The following is a 24,330-nucleotide window of genomic DNA, read 5'->3' as shown; positions in this document are numbered from 1 at the left end:
GGTTTTTTTTTTTTTTTTTTTTGAGATGGAGTCTCACTCCCATTGCACAGGCTGGAGTGCAGTGGTGCCATCTCGGCTCACTGCAACCTCCACCTCCCGGGTTCAAACGATTCTCCTTCCTCAGCCTCCCAAGTAGCTGGGATTAGAGGCTTGTACTACCGTGCCTGGCTAATTTTAGTATTTTTAGCAGAGACAGGGTTTCGCCATGTTGGCCATGCTGGTCTTGAACTCCTGACCTCAGGTGATCCACCCACCTCGGCCTCCCAAAGTGCCAGGATTACAGGCATGAGCCACTGTGCCCGGCCTGGCATAATTTTTAACAGAAGGATGATATTCCAAATAATTAAAAAAGTACACTCCTCAGCTAGAAGAATTTTACTTGTTGTAGGCAGTCTCTTATTCCTAGCAGAAAACATATGAAAATATTTCTTGCATGTAATATGGGTGCACAAAGCCTTCAGAAGCAATTTGAAGGAAAGATTGACAGTAACAAGAATTTCACTTAAAAACAAAACAAACAAAAAAAACAGCATCTCATTATGTTGCCCAGGCTAGAATGCGTGGCAGTTCACAGGCGTAACCATAACCCACTGCAGCCTCGAACTCCTGGGCTCAGGTGATCTTCCCAACTCAGGAGTAGCTGGGAGTACAGGCATGTGTCACTGCATCTAGCAAATTTCCCTTTTTTTTTTTTTTTTTTAAGACAGAGTCTCGCCCTGTTAACAGGCTGGAGTGCGGTGGCGCTATCTCGGCTCACTGCAACCTCTGCCTTCTGGGTTCGTGATTCTCCTGCCTCAGTCTCCCCAGTAGCTGGGACTACAGGTGTGCGCCACCATGCTTGGCTAATTTTTGTATTTTTAGTAGAGACAGGGTTTCACCATGTTGGCCAGGATTGTATCGATCTCTTTACCTCATGATCTGCCCACCTCAGGCTCCCAAAGTGTTGGGATTACAGGCATGAGCCACCACACCCAGCTGGCAAATTTCACTTTTAAGACCAACACATTGAATTAACTCTAAAGAGGACAAAGTAAATATAAGTAAACAAAAAAAGGATGTTACATGACTTTTACAGTTCTTAATCCAACATCAAAATGGCCATAAAGGCTTAAAAATTGTCACTAATGGTTAAATAATTTTCCAGGATTTTTTTTTCACATGGCCAAAGAGGCTAAACTTGTGTTTTAAGACACTTTTAAGTTTGGTAAGCTTTAAAATTATATTTTACTGTTATTTGGTCTTTATTCTAGATTGAGATACACAATCTTTCACTACAGATTTACAGCATCCAAGGTATTAATGGCTATTTTTCGTGTTTTTTTTTTGAGATGGAGTCTTGCTCTTGTTGGCCAGGCTGGGTGCGTGGCGCGATCTTGGCTCACTGCAACCTTCACCTCCTGGGTTCAAGCAATTCTCCTGCCTCGGCTTCCCAAGTAGCTGGGATTACAGAAGCATGCCTCCACGCCCAGCTAATTTTTGTATTTTTTAGTAGAGATGGGTTTTCACCACGTTTGCCAGGCTGGTCTGGAATTGCAGACCTCTTAAGTGATTTGCCCGTCTCGGCTTCCCAAAGTGCTGGGATTACAGGCATGAGCCACTATGCCTGGCCTGAACCCCTACTTTAATAGCAAGCTTGGTCCCAAGTTTTAAGCTATGATTGGTTTAATGCCAGATACCTAGAGGCTGACTGCCAAAACCTCAAAGTGATTCACCTAAAGACAGTTCAAACAGGACCTTAGTGAGTACACAGGAATGAACTGCTGTCATTCAAGTAGCCACTGTATATATTACCTTTATCATTAATTTCTTCTTGCCCTTGCACATTGAATAAAATGGGCAAGCACTATTTGGTCTCTTGATCTTTATTAAAAATCCTCAATGTAGAGGTTCTGACAATTGACGTTTCCCCCAACTCTGCTATTCACATAAAACCACATACTGTGATCTACTTATTTATTATTCAGCATCTCTAACTTCCTATAGGGTTATTTTTTGTTTCCTAAGGTGGTTGTATACATTATACAAAAGACTTGCATACCATATGCAAGCAGATGACGTTTGTGAATCCCTTATGTGACAGAGCTTATTAGATCCATCCAACAAACCTGTTGGTAGATGGTTCCAATAGCTGATACAAAAATAAACGGATTACAGAAAAGGGCATGGATGGCTTTTGCTTGTTACAACACAGGTAATTACGAACGACAAATCCTTCAAAAGGGAAGATGACAACTTTTATTGTTATTACAAAAGCAAATTTAACTTGTCATTTGAATAATTGCAAGAGCAGACTAAGGGCTTAATCCTCACACAGGCACCAAGTCAGGCACAGTAGGTAGCTACAAATCGTAAGAAAAAAATTTCTTTCCTACCTAGAGCACTCTTCCATGCTTTGGAATTAGGCTAAAAAACTCGCAAACCTGATCAGCTCCCTTTAATCCTTTTTTTTTTTTTTTTTTTTAAAAAAGAGTTCTAGGTATTAACCTGCTGTCTAGCGAAAACTAGTCACTTGGTCACTAAGTCCTGGCCTGAGGTACCCACATTTCCTTTAGAACAAACAGAACTAACAGGTGTGTACATTTCTGAGAGCCCGATGTGTGAGTCCTTAAAATGTAGACCTTGCAGGAGGCTCAGACCTCAGTTTCACCTAACGCATGTGGAAGAAATGGAGGTGAAAATAGTCACCTGAACAGTGCAAGCGCTCCAGCTCCAACACACTCTTCCCCAGGCAGCAGGAAAAGGAGGTAGCAAGGACTTGGGCTGACATCTGAAGCACTAAGCTAATGTGCCTGGTAGAGGGGAGCCTCAGGAAGCACAAAATGTCGTTCCACCTGTGCTGTCCACAAACCTGAGGTTTCCACATCGTTTTAAAGGGCACAGTGGCAAATGTGACAAGGCAGAAAACAATAACCATTTCAAGGATCACTTAAGGAATCCTGGTGTTTTCTGCCTAATCAGACGTAGTGCCAATCTGCTTTTCCCTTATATTGGAGAACATAAAGGTTTTAATCTCCACTCCCACACCTTCAGGCCCTTTTAATAATCCTTAGTAAACAACTCAGCTAGCATTATTGTTTCAAGGAAGCATAGGATTAGAGGTATGTGAGAAGTGTATTTATTGAAGGGAAGGGAAGACTCAGTAAGTTCTAGGATATTAAAGTCAAGAATATCCTAGAGCCAAAAACCACCAAAAGTTGAACCAAATCTACCTGAACTGAATTCTGACAGTAAACTGGGTCATATGGAATCCACATTATTACTACTAGAAAATAAAAACACTTCCTATTCCATTTACTATGAAACCTAATCTAACCACAACTGACTGCTATAAATGTAAACCTAGTTAAGTCTTTTGTGCTATGTGATTACACTTAACAAGTTGCTGCCATGGTGAGATCTCTAAAGAAAGAAACAAGATCAAGAGTGTATAGATGGCATCTGCTAGAATCACTGAAAAAGTTAGCTGGAAGAAATAAAGCCTATTATCTGGAGACAGATAATTGTCCCCTAAAACCACTGGTTGCTCTCTCTACCTTACGTATGTCTGTGAGAGGATTAATGGCACAGTTTGTTGTGATAAGGTAGGCCAACAATGAATATAACATTTAAACCATCCTAAAATCAGAGCTATAGTGCTATAACCAGATTTTTCACAAAGGGTTTTAAAGTTGAAAGTTGCCTGATGGTAAGAGCTGTAATAAAACTGCATATTTTCCCCTTGACTACCTTAAATCCCTACCCAAAGCAATTAAGCTATCATCCATGAAGTAGTGGTCCATGAGGAAGTCCATGCCAGTAAGGAAAGGTGCTAGAGTGCTGTTATGTATAACAGTCATCAAAGATCACGGAGTAATTACAGTCGTTACTAGTGTTCCTGAAGATCGCCAAGGGAGTTTAGCTGATTTTTTTCCAGAGTTCATCTTGGGAAAAGTTTTTGACCATAGGTTCAACATTTTTCTTGGGTTGCAAAACTGCATCTGGCTGCAAGTCTGACCCAAAATATTCGCAGCACATCAGCTGAGAGGATGCCGGCAACTGTTGAACTACATCACAGTTCAAAGTCCCATATTGTGAGAGCAGTACTTGTAGTTTATGTAACCAGCAAATGTGAGTTACCTCTTGTTACAGTGAACAACCTGCACTGTTAAGAGTTTAGGAACTTTTGACATTCAGTTATCACATATTTCAAAGATTTTCAACTCAAAACAAAACAAAAAAAAATACATGGGCTTAATTATTCAGTAACACTTTACTATTTGTCACTTAATCTCAAGACAATACACACTCAGTCCAACTCTTCTGGTTTGATTTTACATAGATTTTCACTTACTTTTGCAAAGTAAAAACAAGAAATGAGTGCTGTATTTCCCCCCTCCCACAGTAAGAAACAAGGGTTTAAAATGGCAATTACTTAGATGTTTATTTCAACATTTCTTAAATTCACTTTATTAATTTAAAAAACTAATTAAATAATCTAGCATGAAAGTTATATAAAGAACATCATTAATGTGAAAAGATGCAAGAAAAAAATCATTCTAGTAAAACAACGTTAAAGATAGAGAACAAATGCTTAGGTGATACCCTAAATACGCAGCCAACTACCCTATTTTTGCACTGTTGACCATCTAAACACGTTTGCATTTGCAGAAGACAGAATGACAGCACAGGAATTTGTATTGCTCTATAAAGGTCCAACGTCTCCACATAATGCCAAGTTCACCTTAGACATTTTAACTTCCTTATCCAAATGAATAGCCCGTGTAAGCAGGATTTGAAAATGCATCAACTTTAAAAAGATGAGAACAGTTTTCAAAGCCCATAGAACTTACGTTGCTGGTTAATTTTAGCATTGAAATTTCTTTTGAATAATCTAATCTTGCAAATATGCAAGAATCCAGTGGAATTTTTACAGTTACATTTGTATTTGTATGACCTATTACTTTTTAGAGGTAGGCCTTTCACAGTTGATATCCAAGTTACTTAAGAGTCTTGGCAACATGCACATAATATTCTAACAGTGCAAATGTTTTAGTAGCAAACATAACTTATTTTTTAAAAATGTGTTCAATTTAGAAAGGGAACTCTTATCTCTGGAAATGATTTCAGTGGCTCTTGAACTTTTAAATATTCATTAAAATTCAAGCAATTATTAGTATTTGTTTTTATTAACATGGAATTACAAAAAGAACTATTATGTTTTGATTAAAGCTCCTATATTTTCCAGAAAAATAAAAGCCCAGATATTTGCAGACATAATAAAATTTATTTAAATTTCATGCAATTTAGTAGCCATAATTATAGTTTCAAGAATCTGTAGAACAATAACTTTGCTCTGTCCATAAGATGTAGCCTCATTCATGAAATGAATGGGAATTTCACAGTTAAGAAAACACTAGGCCAAGCACAGTGCCTCACGCCTAGCACTTTTGAGAGGCTGAAGCGAGTGGATCACTTGAGGTCAGGAGTTTGAGAGCAGCCTGGCCAATATGGTGAAACCTCGTCTCTACTAAAACTACAAAAATTAACTGGGCCTGGTGGTGGGCTCCTGTAATCCCAGCTACTCAAGAGGCTGAGGCAGGAAGTTGAATCCGGGAGGTGGAGGCTGCAGTGAGCCGAGATTGAGCCACTGCACTCCAGCCTAGGTGACAGAGTAAGCCTCTGTCTCAAAACAGAACAAAACACCCAATAGATTGTTTTATGTTCTGTGACTGGAAATACAGTCTGTCCAGGCTTTTCTTTTCTGAGGAGCAAAATTACAGGGAAGGGACTTGTCATTAAATATACAAAGTACCTTATTTAGACAGAAATCACAATCTAAAAGAGGCTCTCTTTGATAAATGGCAACACTCAACATCAAGGGGGCTTCGGATAAACCTACAAATTGCCTCCATTCCTCATTTTTCTCATGAAAAATTTCAGAGTCATGATAATTATAGCACAAAGTCATTCAATCTAAAACCACCATAGTGCTGCACTGTGGTTCATCAAAAACATGGTGAGCAAATTTCAGCTTTACACTTAAGAAAACTCAGTGAATTTCAATAATTGAGATAAAACTTACACTGTGCTTGATTCTACTTATCGATGATAATTTTAGTCTGTGCAGATTCTGATGATTCGAAATATGTTTATTTAGTTGCTGGGTTGAGATTTAGCTTTAACCAGCAAGGATCATCCAAACTTCAAAGTTATTGGTAAAAAGAGTAAACTGGGTAACTTGTAGAAGTGGCACTTGCAACTGATACGGTTTTCATACTAAAAGCATGCAGCTCTTATAAATACTAAAAGAGGAATTTTTGCCAGGTCTCAAACATGCTTTATTTGTTGTAAATTCCACTAATTTAACGAGTTAATGGAATTTTCTCTCGGGGTACAATTTCATTACGCTTTACTTACAAAAACTACAGTATGCTGTTCATTTTAAAACAACTTACTGTGTTTAAGAAATCATGTTACAATATAATTGGAAAAAAAATAAATAAATAACTGAAAGACCTAGTAAAGCAGTGTCACATTTGGATAAAGGGATTTAACTGCATGTATGCATTAACAATCAAAAGAAGGGGTCAAACTAATCCTTTCCTTTAATACAAACTTGAACACTGTGAATGCCTCATTTATAGTGGGTCGGGAAAGAGTTTATAAAAGTCCAAGTAATAAAATGTATTCAATTACTTGGGAAAGTTAAAAAGCTAATGCAACAATGTTACATCCAGATAAAAAACATTATTCAAAAGCAATTCAAATACCGAAAAGGATTTCAAATTGAATATTTTATTAACATGGTAGTTGCCTTTGTAACATGTGCACACACACTCGCACACTCAGAATGATCTGCCTGGGGAAAAAATACTAAATATGCCTAAGGGGAAAATGAAAAATAAAAAAATTCCTGTAGGTTTTCATTATTGTAGGCAATTATGTCCACATCACTTACAAAGCTATTGCCAAATCTGTCCAAGGAAGCAGAGTTTGAAAAGGGGGCTAGGGATGGGAATCTTGGGAAAAATTCAACAGTGGCATAGCAGAGCTCTCAATATGAGAAAGCTGACATAATGTGGACTTTTGCTGTGAATTTCCTCTTTGCAAAATATGGGGAGAGGTTTATGGGCAGAAAATAAGAGAAGGCGGTGTGAAGTAGGCTTTTGCAGTCAATTTTCCTCACAGTATTGTGCAGGGTCATCAAGAAAATGCTTAGTCTTTCTCTGGAACCAGTTTCAGAACTTTTCCAATTGCAATGGTCTTACCTAGAAATGAAAATTTTAAAAAATCTTTCAGTAGTTAACAGCAAGTCTATATAAGATACTAAAACTTATTATTTTAAATCACAAAAATATTTTTTACAATGTAAGTTACTAATTAACTAGCTTTATTGCCAAACCCATAATACTTCTATTTAGGTAGTCTTAATAAGTGGGTCTTATTTGGGGGAGCTGGTAAAGAGATGGTTCCCTGTATCAAAAACCTATCTCCCCCCGCCCCCCACCAAGCAATTCTCCTGCTTCATCCTCCCGAGTAGCTGGGATTACAGGTGCCCGCCACTACACCCAGCTAATTTTTGTATTTTTAGTAGAGATGGAGTTTCACCACGTTGGCCTGGCTGGTCTCCAACTCCTGACCTCAGGTGATCCACCCGCCTCAGCCTCCCAAAGTGCTGAGATTACAGGCATGAGCCACTGAGTAAAGACAGAGTCTTACTCTGTTCACCCAGGCTGGAGTGCAGTGGCGTGACTTCGGCTGACTGCAACCTCCTCCTTCCAGGTTCAAGCGATTCTCCTGCCTCGGCCTCCCGAGTAGCTGATTATAGGTGCCTGCCACCATGCCCAGCTGATTTTTGTATTTTTAGTAGAGGAAGGGTTTCACCATGTTGGCCAGGCTGGTCTTGAACTCTTGGCCTCAGGTGATCTGCCTGCCTTGGCCTCCCAAAGTGCTGGGATTACAGGCGTGAGGCACCACACTGGGCCAAAAACCTCTGGATTAAAAAAAAAGCGGGGGCGGGGGGAATATCTGTATTTGTGGAATATCCACACAATGGAATACTATTCAGCAATAAAAAGGAATAAATAACATGTTACATGGTTGAACTTCAAAATCATACTAAGTAAAATAAACTAGACAAAGGACCACATACTTTATAATTCTATTTATGGAGTGTCTATAAAAGACAAATTGAAAAGTGGTTGCCTAGGGGTGGAGGTGGGAATAAGGGGTGATTATGAACAAGTATAAGGTTTCTTTTTAGATGTTCCAAATGTTCTAACATTAGTATATGGTAATAGTTGTACAATTCTGGAAACGTACTAAAATTCATTGAATTATATATTTAAAACAGGTCAGTTTCATATTATGAAAATTGTATCTCAATAAAGCTGCTAAAAAAAATCCCAAAACCTATCCTTAAGTAACTGAAAAGACACAGCAATCGCCACTGACTACAATGCAGTGAACACATCCTTCTGGTAGTACTCCTGTGGACTAAAAGGAATACAAAACCCATTGGGTCTTGTGGAAAACCTAAAAGCCAAGTTATCTTTTTTTTTTTTTTTAACCCAAGTTATCTTTTAGGGAAAAATAATTCTAGGGTTAAGAATTCCTGCTACATTAATTGCTTTTCTTCTGTCTTCCTGATTTTATCAGGTTCTGAGTGGTAAACTAAAACTATCATTTTGTTATATTAATAAGATAAACACAATAACCAGTTTTACTATCAACCAGAAGAGTTCTGGGCCTTTAAAGTAAAATAAACATTGTCTTTATACAATTTTGTCCAATGTAAGGTTCAGGAACTGTATTCATCAGCAGGGCTTAGCACAGTTCCTGAGACTTTGTAGATACAAAGTAGTTTTTGCTAAATGGAATCGGAATGAACATGTGAAATGACTATTCTGTATTTGAATGGAACTATAAAGTTTTATGTAAAGTCTTCTATAGTCTTAAAATGGTTATCTAAGTTAGAAATATTAACAGCCGGGACAGGCTCGGTGGCTCACGTCTGTAATCCCAGCACTTTGGGAGGCTAAGGTGGGCGGATCACGAGGTCAGGAGATCAAGACCATCCTGGCTAACACGATGAAACCCTGTCTCTACTTAAAATACAAAAAAGTAGCCGGGCATGGTGGCGGCGCCTGTAGCCACAGCTACTCGGGAGGCGAGGCAGGAGAATGGCGTGAACCTGGGAGGTGGAGCTTGCAGTGCCAAGATTGTGCCACTGTACTCCAGCCTGGGTGACAGAGCAAGACTCCATCTCAAAAAAAGGAAAGGAAAAGGAATATTAACAGACCATAAGGAAATGTTTCATAACAATCATTTTGTTTTTATGCCAAAGAAGTTCATGACCCCAAGATGGTAATATTAGTAGTTCTGCGTCACCGAGAGGTAGGCAGAAATGGATGCACACAAAAGTTCACAAACATTAGACCTCTGAAAAATTAGGTGTAAAAAAAATCATTCTCTATATCCCTTTTAATCTCCAGACATACTACAAAGGATTACATCATAGAAATGTCTTAGTAAACAAAACAGCCCTCCAAATCCACTACTCACAAAACATCAAAATTAAGATTCTTTACGTAGAACATTACTAGATTTGGCATTACTGCTAAAACACGTGGTCAATTCTGTTCAATACATTCAACTCATAAAACATTCATATGAATACAGAATGTGAATCGAAGTTTTCTGTGAACCCACTGCAATGTGTACTGTACTGAGATGATGAAGATGACCAAAGCTAGGTATCCTGGATATACTACTAGACATCAGTTTAAAAACTCTTACCCTCATCTCTTAAGGTAAAACGACCCATCTGAGGGAAGTCTTTAAAGGTCTCCAGGCAGATGGTTCCTGCTGTCCTTAAGCGAGCAATGCATACTTGATCTTGTTTCACAAAACGGGGTCGGGTCTTACTTTTTTCTCCTGATTTTTTGTCTACCAAGCAGATTAAGGCCTAACCAAGAAAAGAGTATGAGAAAATCAGAATAATGCCAAATGAAATAATCTTTAAGAACAGGTATAGAAATAAAAGTGCATCACTGTTGCTGATTAGAAATTATGAAGATAAGGCCGGGCGCGGTGGCTCACGCCTGTAATCCCAGCACTTTGGGAGGCCGAGGCGGGCGGATCACAAGGTCAGGAGATCGAGACCACGGTGAAACCCCGTCTCTACTAAAAATACAAAAAAAAAATTAGCCGGGCGCGGTTGTGGGCGCCTGTAGTCCCAGCTACTCGGGAGGCTGAGGCAGGAGAATGGCGTGAACCCGGGAGGCGGAGCTTGCAGTGAGCCGAGATCGCGCCACTGCACTCCAGCCTGGGCGACAGAGCGAGACTCCGTCTCAAAAAAAAAAAAAAAAAAAAAAAAAAAAAAAAAAAAAAAAAAAGAAATTATGAAGATAAAATGGTATTAAAACCGAAATAAACCAATTATCTTAAACTCACTGTTATTTCGACTTCCTCAATACAGGTATGAATATGCAGCACCGCATTATAGCCTGGGCAGATGATGGATTTGTGCTCTATAATCACTATCTGTCAAACAAACAAACACACACATTCTTATCTTTATCCTTAGGGTAAAAAAGAATTCAGTGTTCTTAAGCGCCATATAAATCCCAAGAATTAGTGTTACCATCTCAGTAGGACACCAACTTAAAAGTGATTTTTGTTTTGTTTTTGTTTGTTTTTTTTTTTTTTTTGAGACGGAGTCTGGCTCTGTCGCCCAGGTTGAAGTGCAGTGGCCGGATCTCAGCTCACTGACAAGCTCCGCCTCCCGGGTTTACGCCATTCTCCTGCCTCAGCCTCCCGAGTAGCTGGGACTACAGGCGCCCGCCACCTCACCCGGCTAGTTTTTTTGTATTTTTTAGTAGAGACGGGGTTTCACCGTATTAGCCAGGATAGTCTCCATCTCCTGACCTCGTGATCCGCCCGTCTCGGCCTCCCAAAGTGCTGGGATTACAGGCTTGAGCCACCGTGCCCGGCCTAAAAGTGATTTTTGTATTAGAGGTGATAGGTTTGTCTTACTAATTTTGTTCACAGGATGGGGTCAGGCTGCTTGACCTCAAAGCATGAATTTCAATATCCTGTCCTCTATTAATGTTCTTGGTGAGTCCCTGGTCAACTTGCAAAACACAGCAGGCTGGCTGGGCACAGTGGCTCACGCCTGTAATCTCAGCACTTTGGGAGGCCGAGGCGTGGTGGGCAGGGGGAACACTTGAGGCCAGGAGTTTGAGACCAGCCTGGACAACATGGTGAAACCCCGTCTATACTAAATATACAAAACAATCAGCTAGGCCTGGTGGTGGGCGCCTATAATTCCAGCTACTCAGGAGGCTGAGGCAGGACAATCACTTGAATCCCGGAGGTGGAAGTTGCAGTGAGCCGAGATCGTGCCACTGCACTCCAGCCTGGGTGACAGAGCAAAACTCCATCTCCAAACAAAATAAAAGACAGCAGGCCAACTTTCTTCTTTGGGAAGCCTTTCTTCATATTCCCCAAGGAATTAAGCTAATCTTTACCGCTCAGAAGCTACCTAGATGTAAACTTATCCAGCTTTATCCATTTCTCAATATCCAAGGTCCAGTAAACAACTTTACATCTGGCATCAAAATCTAACTTGATTAGTTGTCATACCTTAGAACAGAACATTAAAAAATTCTGTTAACCACACCAGTCACTTACTCTGTCATTCTCCTAGGGAGGTTACCTTGTTAATAACAAGGAAACTTGTGTGATTTCTTGTCTGGAAAGCTATGTGCTGTGAATGAGCACATAAACCATGACTTCCACAGTAACAGTGCTCCGGTCAAAGTAAATATTAGGGCCAGGCGCGGTGGCTCACGCCTGTAATCCCAGCACTTTGGAAGGCCGAGGTGGGCGGATCACAAGGTCAGGAGATCGAGACCATGGTGAAACCCCGTCTCTACTAAAAATAGAAAAAAAATTAGCCGGGCGCAGTGGCGGGCGCCTGTAGTCCCAGCTACTCGGGAGGCTGAGGCCGGAGAATGGCGTGAACCCGGGAGGCGGAGCTTGCAGTGAGCAGAGATTGTGCCACTGCACTCCAGCTGGGCGACAGAGCGAGACTCCGTCTCAAAAAAAAAAAAAAAAAAAAAAAGTAAATATTAGATACTCTAAAATGTATCATCAGGAGATCAAACACAAAAAGGAACTTACAAAGAATACTCCTTATCCAGTAAGCACTTGTACCAGCTTGAAGATCTTGTATGAGGTGCCTATTGTGGTTATGATATATAAGTGGCTTATAATATTTCCATTCCCCTTCTATACACTAAGATGGGTTAACTGGCATGTCACCAATAATCAGGACAAAAGGCACTGATATTCCAATTTCATTTAGACATTAAAACCCACTATTACAACGACAATAATTTGTTTACCTGGGCATCAAATGTGCGTCCAGAATGACAAAGATTATTAGGATCACAAAGTATAAATCCAGGAAGAATCTCCTCTTCTTCAATTCCTTTCAGTCTGATTTTGAGGTTTTCACCTGGGGCTACAGTATCCGTTTCTACATCATCGGAAAGTATTCCAAGAACTTCCACGTTGTGCTTTAAAATAAAACAAGATTGGAGGTTTTCTGACACATTCACTGCATTATGGGACATAAAATGATCTGAATGTCTGCTCAATAAAGAGTTTCAAGATTTGACTGTAAACACTTATTATATCTGTATGGACATAAAATCTTAGCCTAGATATGATCGGTGAAAATCATATCCTAGAAGTGTAACTGCCAATTAAAGTATTAACGTGTCACCTTTTAAATATCACATTCTAATCATTTCTAAATAGAACACGGTATACACTAGCATTTGCCTTTTTTACTTTTTCAAAATCAAAAACACAATATTTGGATTTCAGTTTCATGGATATAATTTTTATTATTATGGAATTCTATGAAGGATTTAATAAACCTGTCTTCCATTACCTATCAATCTCCAAATATCGGAATTGTGCACTACTTAAAAGTTATTGAACTAAGCTTTAAAAGTCTATCACCTATTTAATGAATACGTAATTTCCTTTTGGTGTGATCAAATGCTCTGGAATTAGATAGTGATGATGGCTGCATAGGACTGTTGTTTTTTTTTTGAGGTGGACTTTTGCTCTTGTTGCCCAGGCTGGAGTGCAGTGGCGTGATCTTGGCTCACTGCAACTTCCACCTCCTGCGTTCAAGCCATTCTCCTGCCTCAGCCTCCCAAGTAGCTGGGATTACAGGCACCCGCCACCTCGCCCGGCTAATTTTTTGTATTTTTAGTAGTGACGAGGTTTCACCATGTTGGCCAGGCAGGTCTCAAACTCCTGACCTCAGGTGATCCACCCACCTTTGCCTCCCAAAGTGCTCAGATTACAGGCGTGAGCCACTGTGCCCAGCCTAAACTCTTTGTTTCTAACAAAATAGTCCATAGAGCTGGGTAGTCCACATGCCTTTAGCCCAGCTACTTGGAAGGTTGAGGCATGAGGATTGCCTGAGCCCAGGAGTTTAAGGCTGCAGTGAGCTACGATCACACCACCGCACTGTAGCCTGAGTGACACAGCGAGATCCTGGTCTTTAAAAAAAAAAAAAGTTTTTAATGTAAAAATAAAATAGTTATGGAAGCCTCCAGTTCTGATGCCAGTATTGCTCCTCAGTACTTCCAATGCTGGCTGTGGCAGTAAGGTGAAGCAAAAGAACAAGTGATGTGAGAGGAGATACACATGAAATTTACCATCAGTGACATTTACTACATTTAACAATGCTCTGCAGGCCGGGTGCAGTGGCTCATGCCTCAGCACTTTGGGAGGTCAGGAGTTTGAGACCAGCCTGGCCAACATGGTGAAACCCTGTCTCTACTAAAAATACAAAAGAAAAAAAGCAATTAGCGGGGCATGGTGGCAGGTGCCTGTAATCCCAGCTACTCGGGAGGACTGGGCAGGAGAATCACTTGAACCCAGGATGCAGAGGATGCAGTGAGCCAAGATCGTGTCACTGTACTCCAGCCTGGGCAACAAGAGCGAAACTCCATCTCCAGGGAAAAAAAAAAGGACGGGGGGTGCCAGGCGTGGTGGCTCACACCTGGAATCCCAGCACTTTGGGGGGCTGAGGCACGTGGACCATGATGTCAGGAGTTCAAGGCCAGCCTTGCCAAGATGGTGAAATCCTGTCTCTACTAAAAATACAAAAATTAGCCAGGCGCGGTGGCGGGCACCTGTAATCCCAGCTACTCGGGAGGCCGAGGCAGAGAACTGCTTGAACCCTGGAGGTGGAGGTTGCAGTAAGCCAAGATGGCGCCAGTGTACTCCAGCCTGGGCCACAGTAGGAGACTCCGTCTCAAAAAAAAAAAAAAAAAAAAGAAAGAAAGAAACAAGAGTTTAGAAGTCACTCACCTAAAAAACAATCTGTATTGGCTGGGCGCAGTGGCTCACGCCTGTAATCCCAGCACTTTGGGAGGCCAAGGCAGGTGGATCACGAGGTCATAAGCTCAAGACCAGCCTGGCCAACATGGTGAAACCCCGTCTCTACTAAAAATACAAAAATGAGCTAGGCATGTTGGCACGTTCCTGTAATCCCAGCTACTCGGGAGGCTGAGGCAGGAGCATTGCTTGAACTGGGACCCGGGAGGTGGAGGTTGCAGTGAGCTGAGATCGTGCCACTACACTCCAGCCTGGCATACAGAGTGAGACTCCGTCTCAAAAAAATAAAAATAAAAAAAATAACAAACAAAAAAACCACTATCTGTATTTCAGAACAGTTTCATAAAATATCAAAGTAAAAACCCAATTTTTAATTTAACCCATTAATTACTGTGGTTAAAATACATGTAACAAAATTTACCATCATAACGATTTTAGGTGTACATTTCAATAGTATTAAATACGTTAAAATATTGTACAACCAATATTCAGAACTCTAAAATCTTGTTATCTTGCAAAACTGAAACTCCCCATTCCCCCAAACACTGGCAACCACCATCCTACTTTCAGTTGACAGATGTGACTATTCGAGGTACCTCATTTAAGTAGAATCATACGGTATTTGTCTTTTTGTGACTGGTTTATTTCACATAGCATAATGTCCTCAAGGTTCATTCATGTTGTGGCCTATGTCAGAACTTCCTTTTGAAGGCTGTACAATATTCTATTACATATATGTAACACGCTTGCTTTATCCATTCATCCTTTAGGGACACCAGGGCTGCTTCCACCTTCTGGCTAATGTGAATAATGCATCTATGAACATGTTTATACAGATATCTGAGACTCTGCTTTTTTTTTTTTTTTTTTTTGAGACGGAGTCTCGCTCTGCTGCCCAGGCTGGAGTGCAATGGCCGGATCTCAGCTCACTGCAAGCTCCGCCTCCCGGGTTCACGCCATTCTCCTGCCTCAGCCTCCCGAGTAGTTGGGACTACAGGCGGCCGCCACCTCGCCCGGCTAGTTTTTGTATTTTTTAGTAGAGACGGGGTTTCACCGTGTTAGCCAGGATGGTCTCGATCTCCTGACCTCGTGATCCGCCCGTCTCGGCCTCCCAAAGTGCTGGGATTACAGGCTTGAGCCACCGCGCCCGGCGAGACTCTGCTTTCAACTCTTTTGAGTATATACTCAGAAATGGTATTGCTGGATTACGTGGGAAATCTATGTTTGATTTTTTGAGGAACTGCTATATTTTTTCACAGCACTTGGCACAATTTTACATTACCAACAGTGCACAAGGGTTCCAAATTCTCCACATCCTTGCCAACACATGTTACTTTGTTTTCCAAAAAAAGTTTTTAACTGAGATGGAATCTTACACATAGAGACCTGGCCTGGTCTCAAAATTCAAGTGATCCTCCTGCCTCAGCTTCTCCCAAAGTGCAGGGATGATAGGCGTAAGCCACCATGTCCAGCCCTGTGGATTTGATTTCTATTTCCCTAATGGTTAGTGGTGCTAAGCATCTTTTCATGTACGTTTTGGCTGTTTGTACATCTTCTTTGGAAAAATGTCTATTGCAGTCCTTTGCCCATTTTTGAATTGGGTTGTTTAGTTTTTTTGTTGACTTGTAGGAGTTCTTCATATATTCTAGTATTAACCCCATATTTAGATATATGATTGGCAAATGTTTTCTCTCATTCCATAGGTTGCCAACCCCATGAATTTTTTATTGTAAAAGTCTTGCCACTTTTTTATTTGATATTTGAGACGGAGTCTCGCACTGCTGCCCATGCTGGTGTGCAGTGGTGTGATCTTGGCTCGCTGTAACCTCCACCTCCGGGGTTCAAGCGATTCTCCTGTCTCAGCCTCCTGGATAGCTAGGATTACAGGCACCCGCTGACACACTTGGCTAATTTTTTGTATTTTTAGTAGAGACGGGGTTTCACTATGTTGGCCAAGCTGGTCTCGAACTCCTGACCTCGTGATCCACCCACCTCAGCCTCCCAAAGTGCTGGCATTACATGCGTGGCCCACTGTGCCAGCCGCCTCTATGTCTTTTAAACTATTCTAGCTCTGTTCCACTGAGATTCAGGAGGACTAAACTGAAGTGAGTTTTTGAGACTTGCTCAACTCTAGGACATTCTATACCTGCCTAGTGATTAGTATCAAGTGACGGCTTCCACAGAGAACAGCCACTTTCTCTATACTAGCTACTAAGGCCCCTCACTTGCAAATATGTCTGGGTACTAACTTCACTTATGTTTAGAGAATCATACTTTTTTCTATTCTGGAAAAATATAAATAATAACATTTAACTTTTAAACCATTTAGTTTGCAATTCAGTGCCATCTAGTGTATTCACCATGTTGTACAATCAATACCACTAATTCTAAAACTTTATTGTCCCAAAAAGGAAATCCTATACCCATTAAGCAGTCACTCCCTACTTTCCCTCCTTCAGCCCCTTGCAACCACCAAGCTGCCTTACACCTCCATAGCTTTTTTTTTTTTTTCGAGAAAAGGTCTTGCTCCGTTGCCCAGCCTGGAGTGCAGTGGTATGATCAGACATCATAAATCATAGCAGCCTTGACTTCCTGGGCTTAAGCAATCCTCCTGCCTCAACCTCCCAAATAGCTGGGACCACAGGCATGTATCACAAGTGGCTAATTTTATTTTTCAAAGAGACAGAGTCTCCCTACGTTGCCCAGTGTGGTCTCCAATTCCTGGGCTCAAGCTATCTGTCCACCTCAAACTCCCAAAGTGCTAGGTGTTAGCCACCCGGCCTGGCTCATCTCCATAATTTTTGTGACAACTCTACAGACAAAACTCAGTAAGGGCTGGGTGTGGTGGCTCACGCCTGTAATCCCAGCACTTTGGGAGGCCCAGGCGGGCAGATCATGAGGTCACGAGATCTAGACCATCCTGGCCAACATGGTGAAACCCTGTCTCTACTAAAACTACAAACGTTAGCCAGATATAGTGATGCATGCCTGTAATCCCAGCTACCCAGGTGGCAGAGGTTGCAGTAAGTCGAGAATGCACCACTGCACTCCAGCCTGGGCGATGGGGCTAGACTCCGTCTCAAAACAACAACAACAACTAACTAAGAACTCAACCTGAGAATTATTTTCATTCAGATGCCAGCCTTCAAGTTGCAAAGATAATAGGAAAAAGCAGGCTTTAAAATAGAAACATTTTAGAAGATACTATATATTCTAATCTCCAATGCACAAGGCATCAAGAAGCGAGATAATACAATTTGTAAGGTGCCAATTATGTCTAAATATTACACTTGATAATGGATTCTTTTTCTAATTTACTCTGCCTGGAGTTAGCATGGTAAATAAATTCTCAATGAAATCTAGCAAAATCCCCATCTGAAGGTACTGATGACTCAAGTATGTGGTCCAGCATAAGCAACATCTTTGGAGCTGTTAGAGAAACCCTGCTTCAGGTTATCTGCAAACATCAGCAATTGAACAGTCAAAAATAACACAAAGGAGGTCAGGTATGGTGGCTCACGCCTGTAATCCTAGTACTTTGGGAGGCCAAAATGGGAGGATTGTTTGAGGCCAGGAGTTAGAGACTAGTCTAGTCAACATAGTGAGGCCCCATCTCAATTTTTATTTAAAAAAAAAAAAAAAAAAAATTAGCCAGGCAGAGTGGCACATGCCTATAGTCCCAGCTACTTGGGAGGCTCAGGTGGCAGGATTACTTGAAAGTTTGAGGCTGCAATAAGCTATGTCTGTGCCATTGCACTGCTGCCTCAGTGACAGAACAAGACCCTATCTTTAAAAAAAAAAAAAAAAAAAAATCAATAAATAGATGGGAAACAGCATAACCGATTCTTACCTTGTTTGGCATCATCACAAGCTGCTGGCCTTTACAAATAGATCCTGATTCCAGCTTTCCCAGGACCACAGTGCCCATATCCTGATGAAATGTAAAATAAAATCCAGTTTCAGACTTACTGGTGCTGTATAACAGCTCAATAGCCCAAAGTGAAATTCTACACTGCTTATTCATAAAGGAAAATCATTTGCTTAAGTAGAAGGCTTAGGTTCATCTTAAACTCAGTAACAAATACTCTGTAATAATATGTCATAAGCATTTGTGTGATATTAATAATGCAGGATGCCTATGATTTAAAAAGAAAATATGGTGCAGGGTGGGTACGGTGGCTCATGCCTATAATCTCAACACTTTGGGAGGCAGAGGGGGGTGGACCACCTGAGGTCAGGAGTTCGAGACCAGCCTGGCCAATATGGCGAAACCCCATCTCTACTAAAAATACAAAAATTAGCCAGGCATGGTGGAATGCCTGTAATCCCAGCTACTCGGGAGGCAGAGGTTGCCATGAGCCAAGACTGAACCACTCAACTCTAGCTTGAAACAGAGCAAGATTCTGTCTCAAAAAACAGGCTGGGGTCGGTGGCTCACAAGGTCAGGAAATCGAGCCCATCCTGGCTAACACGGTGAAACCCCATTTCTACTAAAAATACAAAAATTAAGCTGGGTGTGATGGTGCATGCCTATAATCCCAGCTACTAGGAAGGCTGAGGCATGAGAATCGCTTAAACCTAGGAGGCAGAGGTTGCAGTGAGCTGAGATCATGCCACTGCACACCAGCCTGGCGAAAGAGCGAGACTCCATCTAAAAAAAGAAAAAAGAAAAAAAAAAAGGTGCAAAAAACAACACAGAAATTCATGTTGGAAGATCTGAACTGATTGTACCAATTCAGGTTCTCCTAATCTCTAGGCCTGTTTCCTCATATATAAAATTGGAAAAAACAGTATTTGTTAAAGAAATTTAGAATGGAGCTAATTAAAGAATGATGTATTTGAGGAGGAGAAAACATTACATACATTGATACCGCAAAACTTAAAAAAAATTCAAGTTGGAAATCCAGTTAAAAACAAGGAAGTTTATTTTAAGATGAACATCCAGCGCTGGTGAGGCTGTGGTAAAACGAACACTCATGCTGCCAGTGGTAACAGAAGTTAGCACAGTATTTTTGCGATGCTATTTATCAATATGCATCAACTTTAATGAGAAAATCCTTTGAGCCCAGCAGTTACATCTATGAGTTTATCACTGAGATATGATCCCTGGCTCATCTGGAAACAGCTAAAATAAACTAAACTTGTTGAATAAATTATGGTCTGTCTATACCACTAAAATAAAGCCAGTAAGAAAAAGACATCAATGTTATGTTGTTAATAAAGTTTCTGGACCAGGCATGGTGGCTCATGCCTGTAATCCCAGCACTTTGGGAGGCCAAGGCAGGCAGATCACCTGAGCTTAGGAGTTCGAGACCAGCCTGGCCAACACTGTGAAACCCCATCTCTACTAAAAATACAAAAAACAATTAGCCAGATGCAGTAGCACATGTCTGTAGTCCCAGCGACTTAGGAGGCTGAGGCTGGAGAATCTCCTGAACCTGGAAGACAGAGATTGCAGTGAACTGAGATCGCACCGCTGCACTCTAGCCTGGGTGACAGAACGAGACTCCATCTCAAAAAAAAAAAAAAAAAAAAAAAAGAAGGCCAGGTGCAGTAACTCACACCTGTAATCCCCGCACTTTGGGAGGCCGAGGTGAATGGATCACAAGGTCAGGAGATCGAGACCATCCTAGCTAACACGGTGAAACCCTGTCTCTACTAACAATACAAAAAAATTAGTTAGGCATGGTGGCGGGTACCTGTAGTCCTAGCTACTCAGGAGGCTGAGGCAGGGCAATGGCGTGAACCTGCAAGGCGTGACCTGCAAGCTTGCAGTGAGCCCAGACTGCACCACTGCACTCTAGCCTGGAGAACAGAGTGTGAGACTCTGTCTCAAAAAGAAAAAAAAGAAAAAAAAGAAAAAAAGTTTTCATAATTAGAAACAAAATGCACAACAATGATTTCACCTCCCAAGAAACCCAATTTCTTTAACATTTTGGGTACCTTGTACTTATCCACAATTGGCAGCCTGATTGGTCCATCAACTGATCTATTGAAGTTTGGCAAATTATCCAGATATGGAATAAACGGTAATCCACTGAGAACATAACAACAATATCCATTAAAGAAAAGAAAGTCAACATAAATATCAAAATGTTAAGTTACATGACTATAACTTTAAACAGGTTATAACAATATTTTCATTCTACTCATGTATTTTTCCCATTCAATTTATTATCCATTTCATCTCACTTATTCCACAGAAAACGAAAAATATTACAAAACTGCTCAGTATAAGGCTTCCTCATAAACTTATTAAAATTTAGAAAAGTATTTTATAGCAAATAACCTATATGTAATAAATTGACTATATTACTTAATTTTTATTGACTTTTCCAGTTTTGAAACCAAGATTCCATGAAATAATTTCCCCTTTAAACATACAGTACTGGCTGGGTGCAGTGGCTCATGCCTATAATTCCAGCACTTTGGGAGGCCGAAAAGCAGGTGCATCTCTTGAGCCCAGGAGTCCAAGACCAGCCTGGGCAACATGGTGACTCCCCATCTCTACTAAAAATACAAAAATCAGCCAGGTGCGGTGGCATGTGCTTATAGTCCCTACGACTTGGGAGGCTGAGGTGGGAAGATCTCTTGAGCTGGGAGGTAGAGGTTGCAGTGAGCTGAGATCATGCCACTGCACTCCAGCCTGGGCAACAGAGTGAAAGCCTGTTTCAAAAAAAACCAAATAAACAACAACAAAAAAAACAGAAACACAGAGTCCAAGAATAAACTCATATTTATGGTCATTTGATTTTCAATGAGGGAGCCAATTCAATTCAATGGAAAAAGAATAGTCTTTTCAACAAATTGTGTGTAAACAATTAATATACAAAAACAAAATGAACCTAGACATAGACCTTACATCTTACACAAAAGTTAACTCAAAATAAAATACACACCTAAATGTAAAAAGCTTCAAAAATAAAACCTTTTGTGCTTCAAAGGACACCATCGAGAAGTGAAAAAAGGCAACTCATAAAGTGGGAGAAAATACTTGCTATAATCAGATTGCAGCTGATAAGGGACTGGTGGCCAGTATTAAAAAGAACTCTTAGGACTCAGCAACAAAATGACAACCCAGTTTAAAAATGGGCAAAGATCTAAGTATTTTTAAAACCAAGGTAGCCGGGCGCGGTGGCTCAAGCCTGTAATCCCAGCACTTTGGGAGGCCGAGACGGGCGGATCACAAGGTCAGGAGATCGAGACCATCCTGGCTAACACGGTGAAACCCCGTCTCTACTAAAAAATACGAAAAACTAGCCGGGCGAGGTGGCGAGCGCCTGTAGTCCCAGCTACTCGGGAGGCTGAGGCAGGAGAATGGCGTGAACCCGGGAGGCGGAGCTTGCAGTGAGCTGAGATCCGGCAACTGCACTCCAGCCTGGGCGACAGAGCGAGACTCCGTCTCAAAAAAAAAAAAAAAAAAAACCAAGGTTACAGTTAATATTCTCTTAAACTACTTATAAAGATGTATGCTCAATAGCATATGTTAACATGTTACTCAGCGTATGTCTTTATAAGTAATTTAAGTAGTAACATCCTTTTCCTTTCTAAAAAAAGGAAAAAACAGTTACTTACATGTACCAAGGACAGAAATCCGACTGCTCTTTGAGATTTGCTCCAGTAAGTCCTGAGCAGGGCATAAAGTGAATGTCCTTTTTGGGATTGAAGCCAACTTTTTTCAAAAATGGCACTAGTTTCTCTTTACATTCTTCATATCTACAATTATAATATAACCAAAATAACTCAATTACAATGTAAACCAAGAACTCTAGTTTCCTAAGTAAACAGATTAAGGTTTAGAAAAACCCTAGAGAAAAAGGCGTACAATAACAAAACCATCCTTAGTCCCACTAACATAAAATACCAGACATCTACGCTCACCTCTCATTGCTCCAATTTACTGTTGGATCATCCATCTTATTAATTAGCACAATTAGGTGTTTTACACCTGCTGTCTTTGCCAACATTGCATGTTCTCTTGTCTGTCCTCCTTTTTCAAATCCAGTTTCAAACTCTCCTTTCCTGGCTGAGATTACCTAATTCCAAGAAAGGAAACAGTTTACTCCTACGCCTTCAGGCATACCCTTATGGCAGTAAAACATCTTTCCTTTCAGTTATATCACAAGGTTTTTTTGCAAGAAAATAGAAGCAAATGAGTTATGACGTACTTGCTTTTGAATGTCACAAATCAAACAATGTCTAAATGCTTCCAATCCTCCACATTCCCAAAATCTAGTATACCTGCATATTTTAAAATTCCAACATTTACTTTCTAGACCTTGTAACTACAAAAAATAAAAATAAAAAAGGGATCTACTACCAGTATTTTGTGAAGATTGCAAAACGACTGAAGACCATATGAAACAGATGGTTTCCTATTCATCTTTTACCCATGGTGCCTAACGGCGGACTTGGCATTTAATAGAGACTAAGATCTGACATGGTAATAGGTAACAGCAACAGGAGAGAAAAGGTAACATATATTTTCAGAAGTAAATCAAATTTTGAAGATTTCTTGAAGAGATTAGTATGATGAAAACTGACTGTGTACATCATTATATTTCACTACAACCTGAATTTGAGCTTTTAGAAGATAAATTCAAATTTAAAGACGTAAGTGGGGCTACTAACAAATTAGACGGACTGGAAATGTCTTCTTACCAGCACAGCCAGATCAGCTTGAGAGGCACCACCAATCATATTTGGGACAAAACTCTTGTGGCCAGGGGCATCTAGAATTGTGAAATGCTTCTTTTCGGTTTCAAAATAGGCACGACCCACTTCTACTGTTTTACCCTTGTCTCGTTCTTCCTGATTTGTGTCTAAGGCCCAAGACAAGTACCTGAAATAATTTTTTAAAAAAGAATAATATTCCTAAGAACATCAGAGTTTTTAGGATATTCTTCACCATTAAAGATATAATTGACAACATCCAGCTTTATGTCCATCACACAACAACTAAATCATGAACAAGACTGGTGAAATTAAAACTGAGGCGGGCACGGTGGCTCACACCTGTAATCCTAGCACTTCTGGAGGCCAAGGCGGTGGATCACGAGGTCAGGGGTTTGAGACCAGCCTGAGCAACATGGTGACGCCACATCTCTACTGAAAATACAAAAATTAGCAGGGTGTGGAGGCGCCCACCTGTAATCCCACCTACTTAGGAGGCTGAGGCAGGAGAATCGCTTGAACTCAGGAGCTTGCAGTAAGCCAAGATCTGCCACTGCACTCCAGCCTGGGCAACAGGGAGAGGCTCCGTCTCAAATTAAAAGAAAAAAAAGTAAACGAAGAAATTAAAAGAATAGGGCTGGGTGCGGTGGCTCACGCCTTTAATCCCCACACTTTGGGAGGGCGAGGCTGGCAGATAACCTGAGGTCAGGAGTTTGAGACCACCCTGGCCAATACAACAAAACCTCATCTCTACTAAAAATACAAAAATTGGGCATAGTAGTGCATACCTATAGTCACAGCTATTTCAGAAGCTGAAACAGGAGAATCGCTTGAAGTTGGGAAGTAGAGGTTGCAGTGAGCCGAGATTGTGCCACTGCACTTCAGGCTGGGCAACAGAGCGAGACTCTGTCTCAAAAAAAGGGGGGGTTGGGCACAGTGGCTCACGCCTATAATCCCAGCACTTTGGGAGGCCGAGGCAGGCGGATTACCTGAGGTCAAGAGATCGAGACCATTCTGGCCAACATGGTGAGACCCCGTCTCTACTAAAAATACAAAAATTAGCTGGGCATGGTGGTGCGTGCCTGTAGTCCCAGCTACTGGGTAGGCTGAGGCAGGAGAATCGCTTGAACCCAGGAGGCGGACATTGCAGTGAGCTGAGATTGCACCACTGCACTCCAGCTTGGTGACACAGGGAGACTCTGTCTCCAAAAAAAAAGAAAACTGAAAAAATGTATTATTTTGATTCAA

General features: G+C 41.0%; 1 protein-coding gene across 3 annotated transcripts in view; it reads right to left on the bottom strand.

The window, feature by feature from the left end:
• Nucleotides 1-2,212: 2,212 nt before the first annotated feature.
• The window catches only part of GSPT1 (G1 to S phase transition 1), a 49,737-nt gene continuing 27,619 nt past the window's right edge, over nt 2,213-24,330 (bottom strand). For 2 of the 3 annotated variants that reach the window (XM_050774090.1, XM_050774089.1), the window contains exons 7-15: nt 23,071-23,251; nt 22,291-22,445; nt 21,985-22,125; nt 20,353-20,446; nt 18,260-18,340; nt 12,390-12,563; nt 10,435-10,524; nt 9,778-9,946; nt 2,213-7,247 (exon numbers count right to left, since the gene is read on the bottom strand). In XM_050774090.1, coding sequence (XP_050630047.1) covers nt 7,195-7,247; nt 9,778-9,946; nt 10,435-10,524; nt 12,390-12,563; nt 18,260-18,340; nt 20,353-20,446; nt 21,985-22,125; nt 22,291-22,445; nt 23,071-23,251 — 1,138 coding nt within the window. In that variant the 3' untranslated portion in view covers nt 2,213-7,194. The remainder of the gene's footprint in view (nt 7,248-9,777; nt 9,947-10,434; nt 10,525-12,389; nt 12,564-18,259; nt 18,341-20,352; nt 20,447-21,984; nt 22,126-22,290; nt 22,446-23,070; nt 23,252-24,330) is intronic. The other variant, XM_050774091.1, reaches the window with a different exon arrangement.

This window comes from Macaca thibetana, chromosome 20 (genome assembly GCF_024542745.1).
Source record: "Macaca thibetana thibetana isolate TM-01 chromosome 20, ASM2454274v1, whole genome shotgun sequence".
Lineage (NCBI taxonomy): Eukaryota > Metazoa > Chordata > Mammalia > Primates > Cercopithecidae > Macaca > Macaca thibetana.
This window is presented reverse-complemented; position numbering and strand designations above follow the sequence as displayed.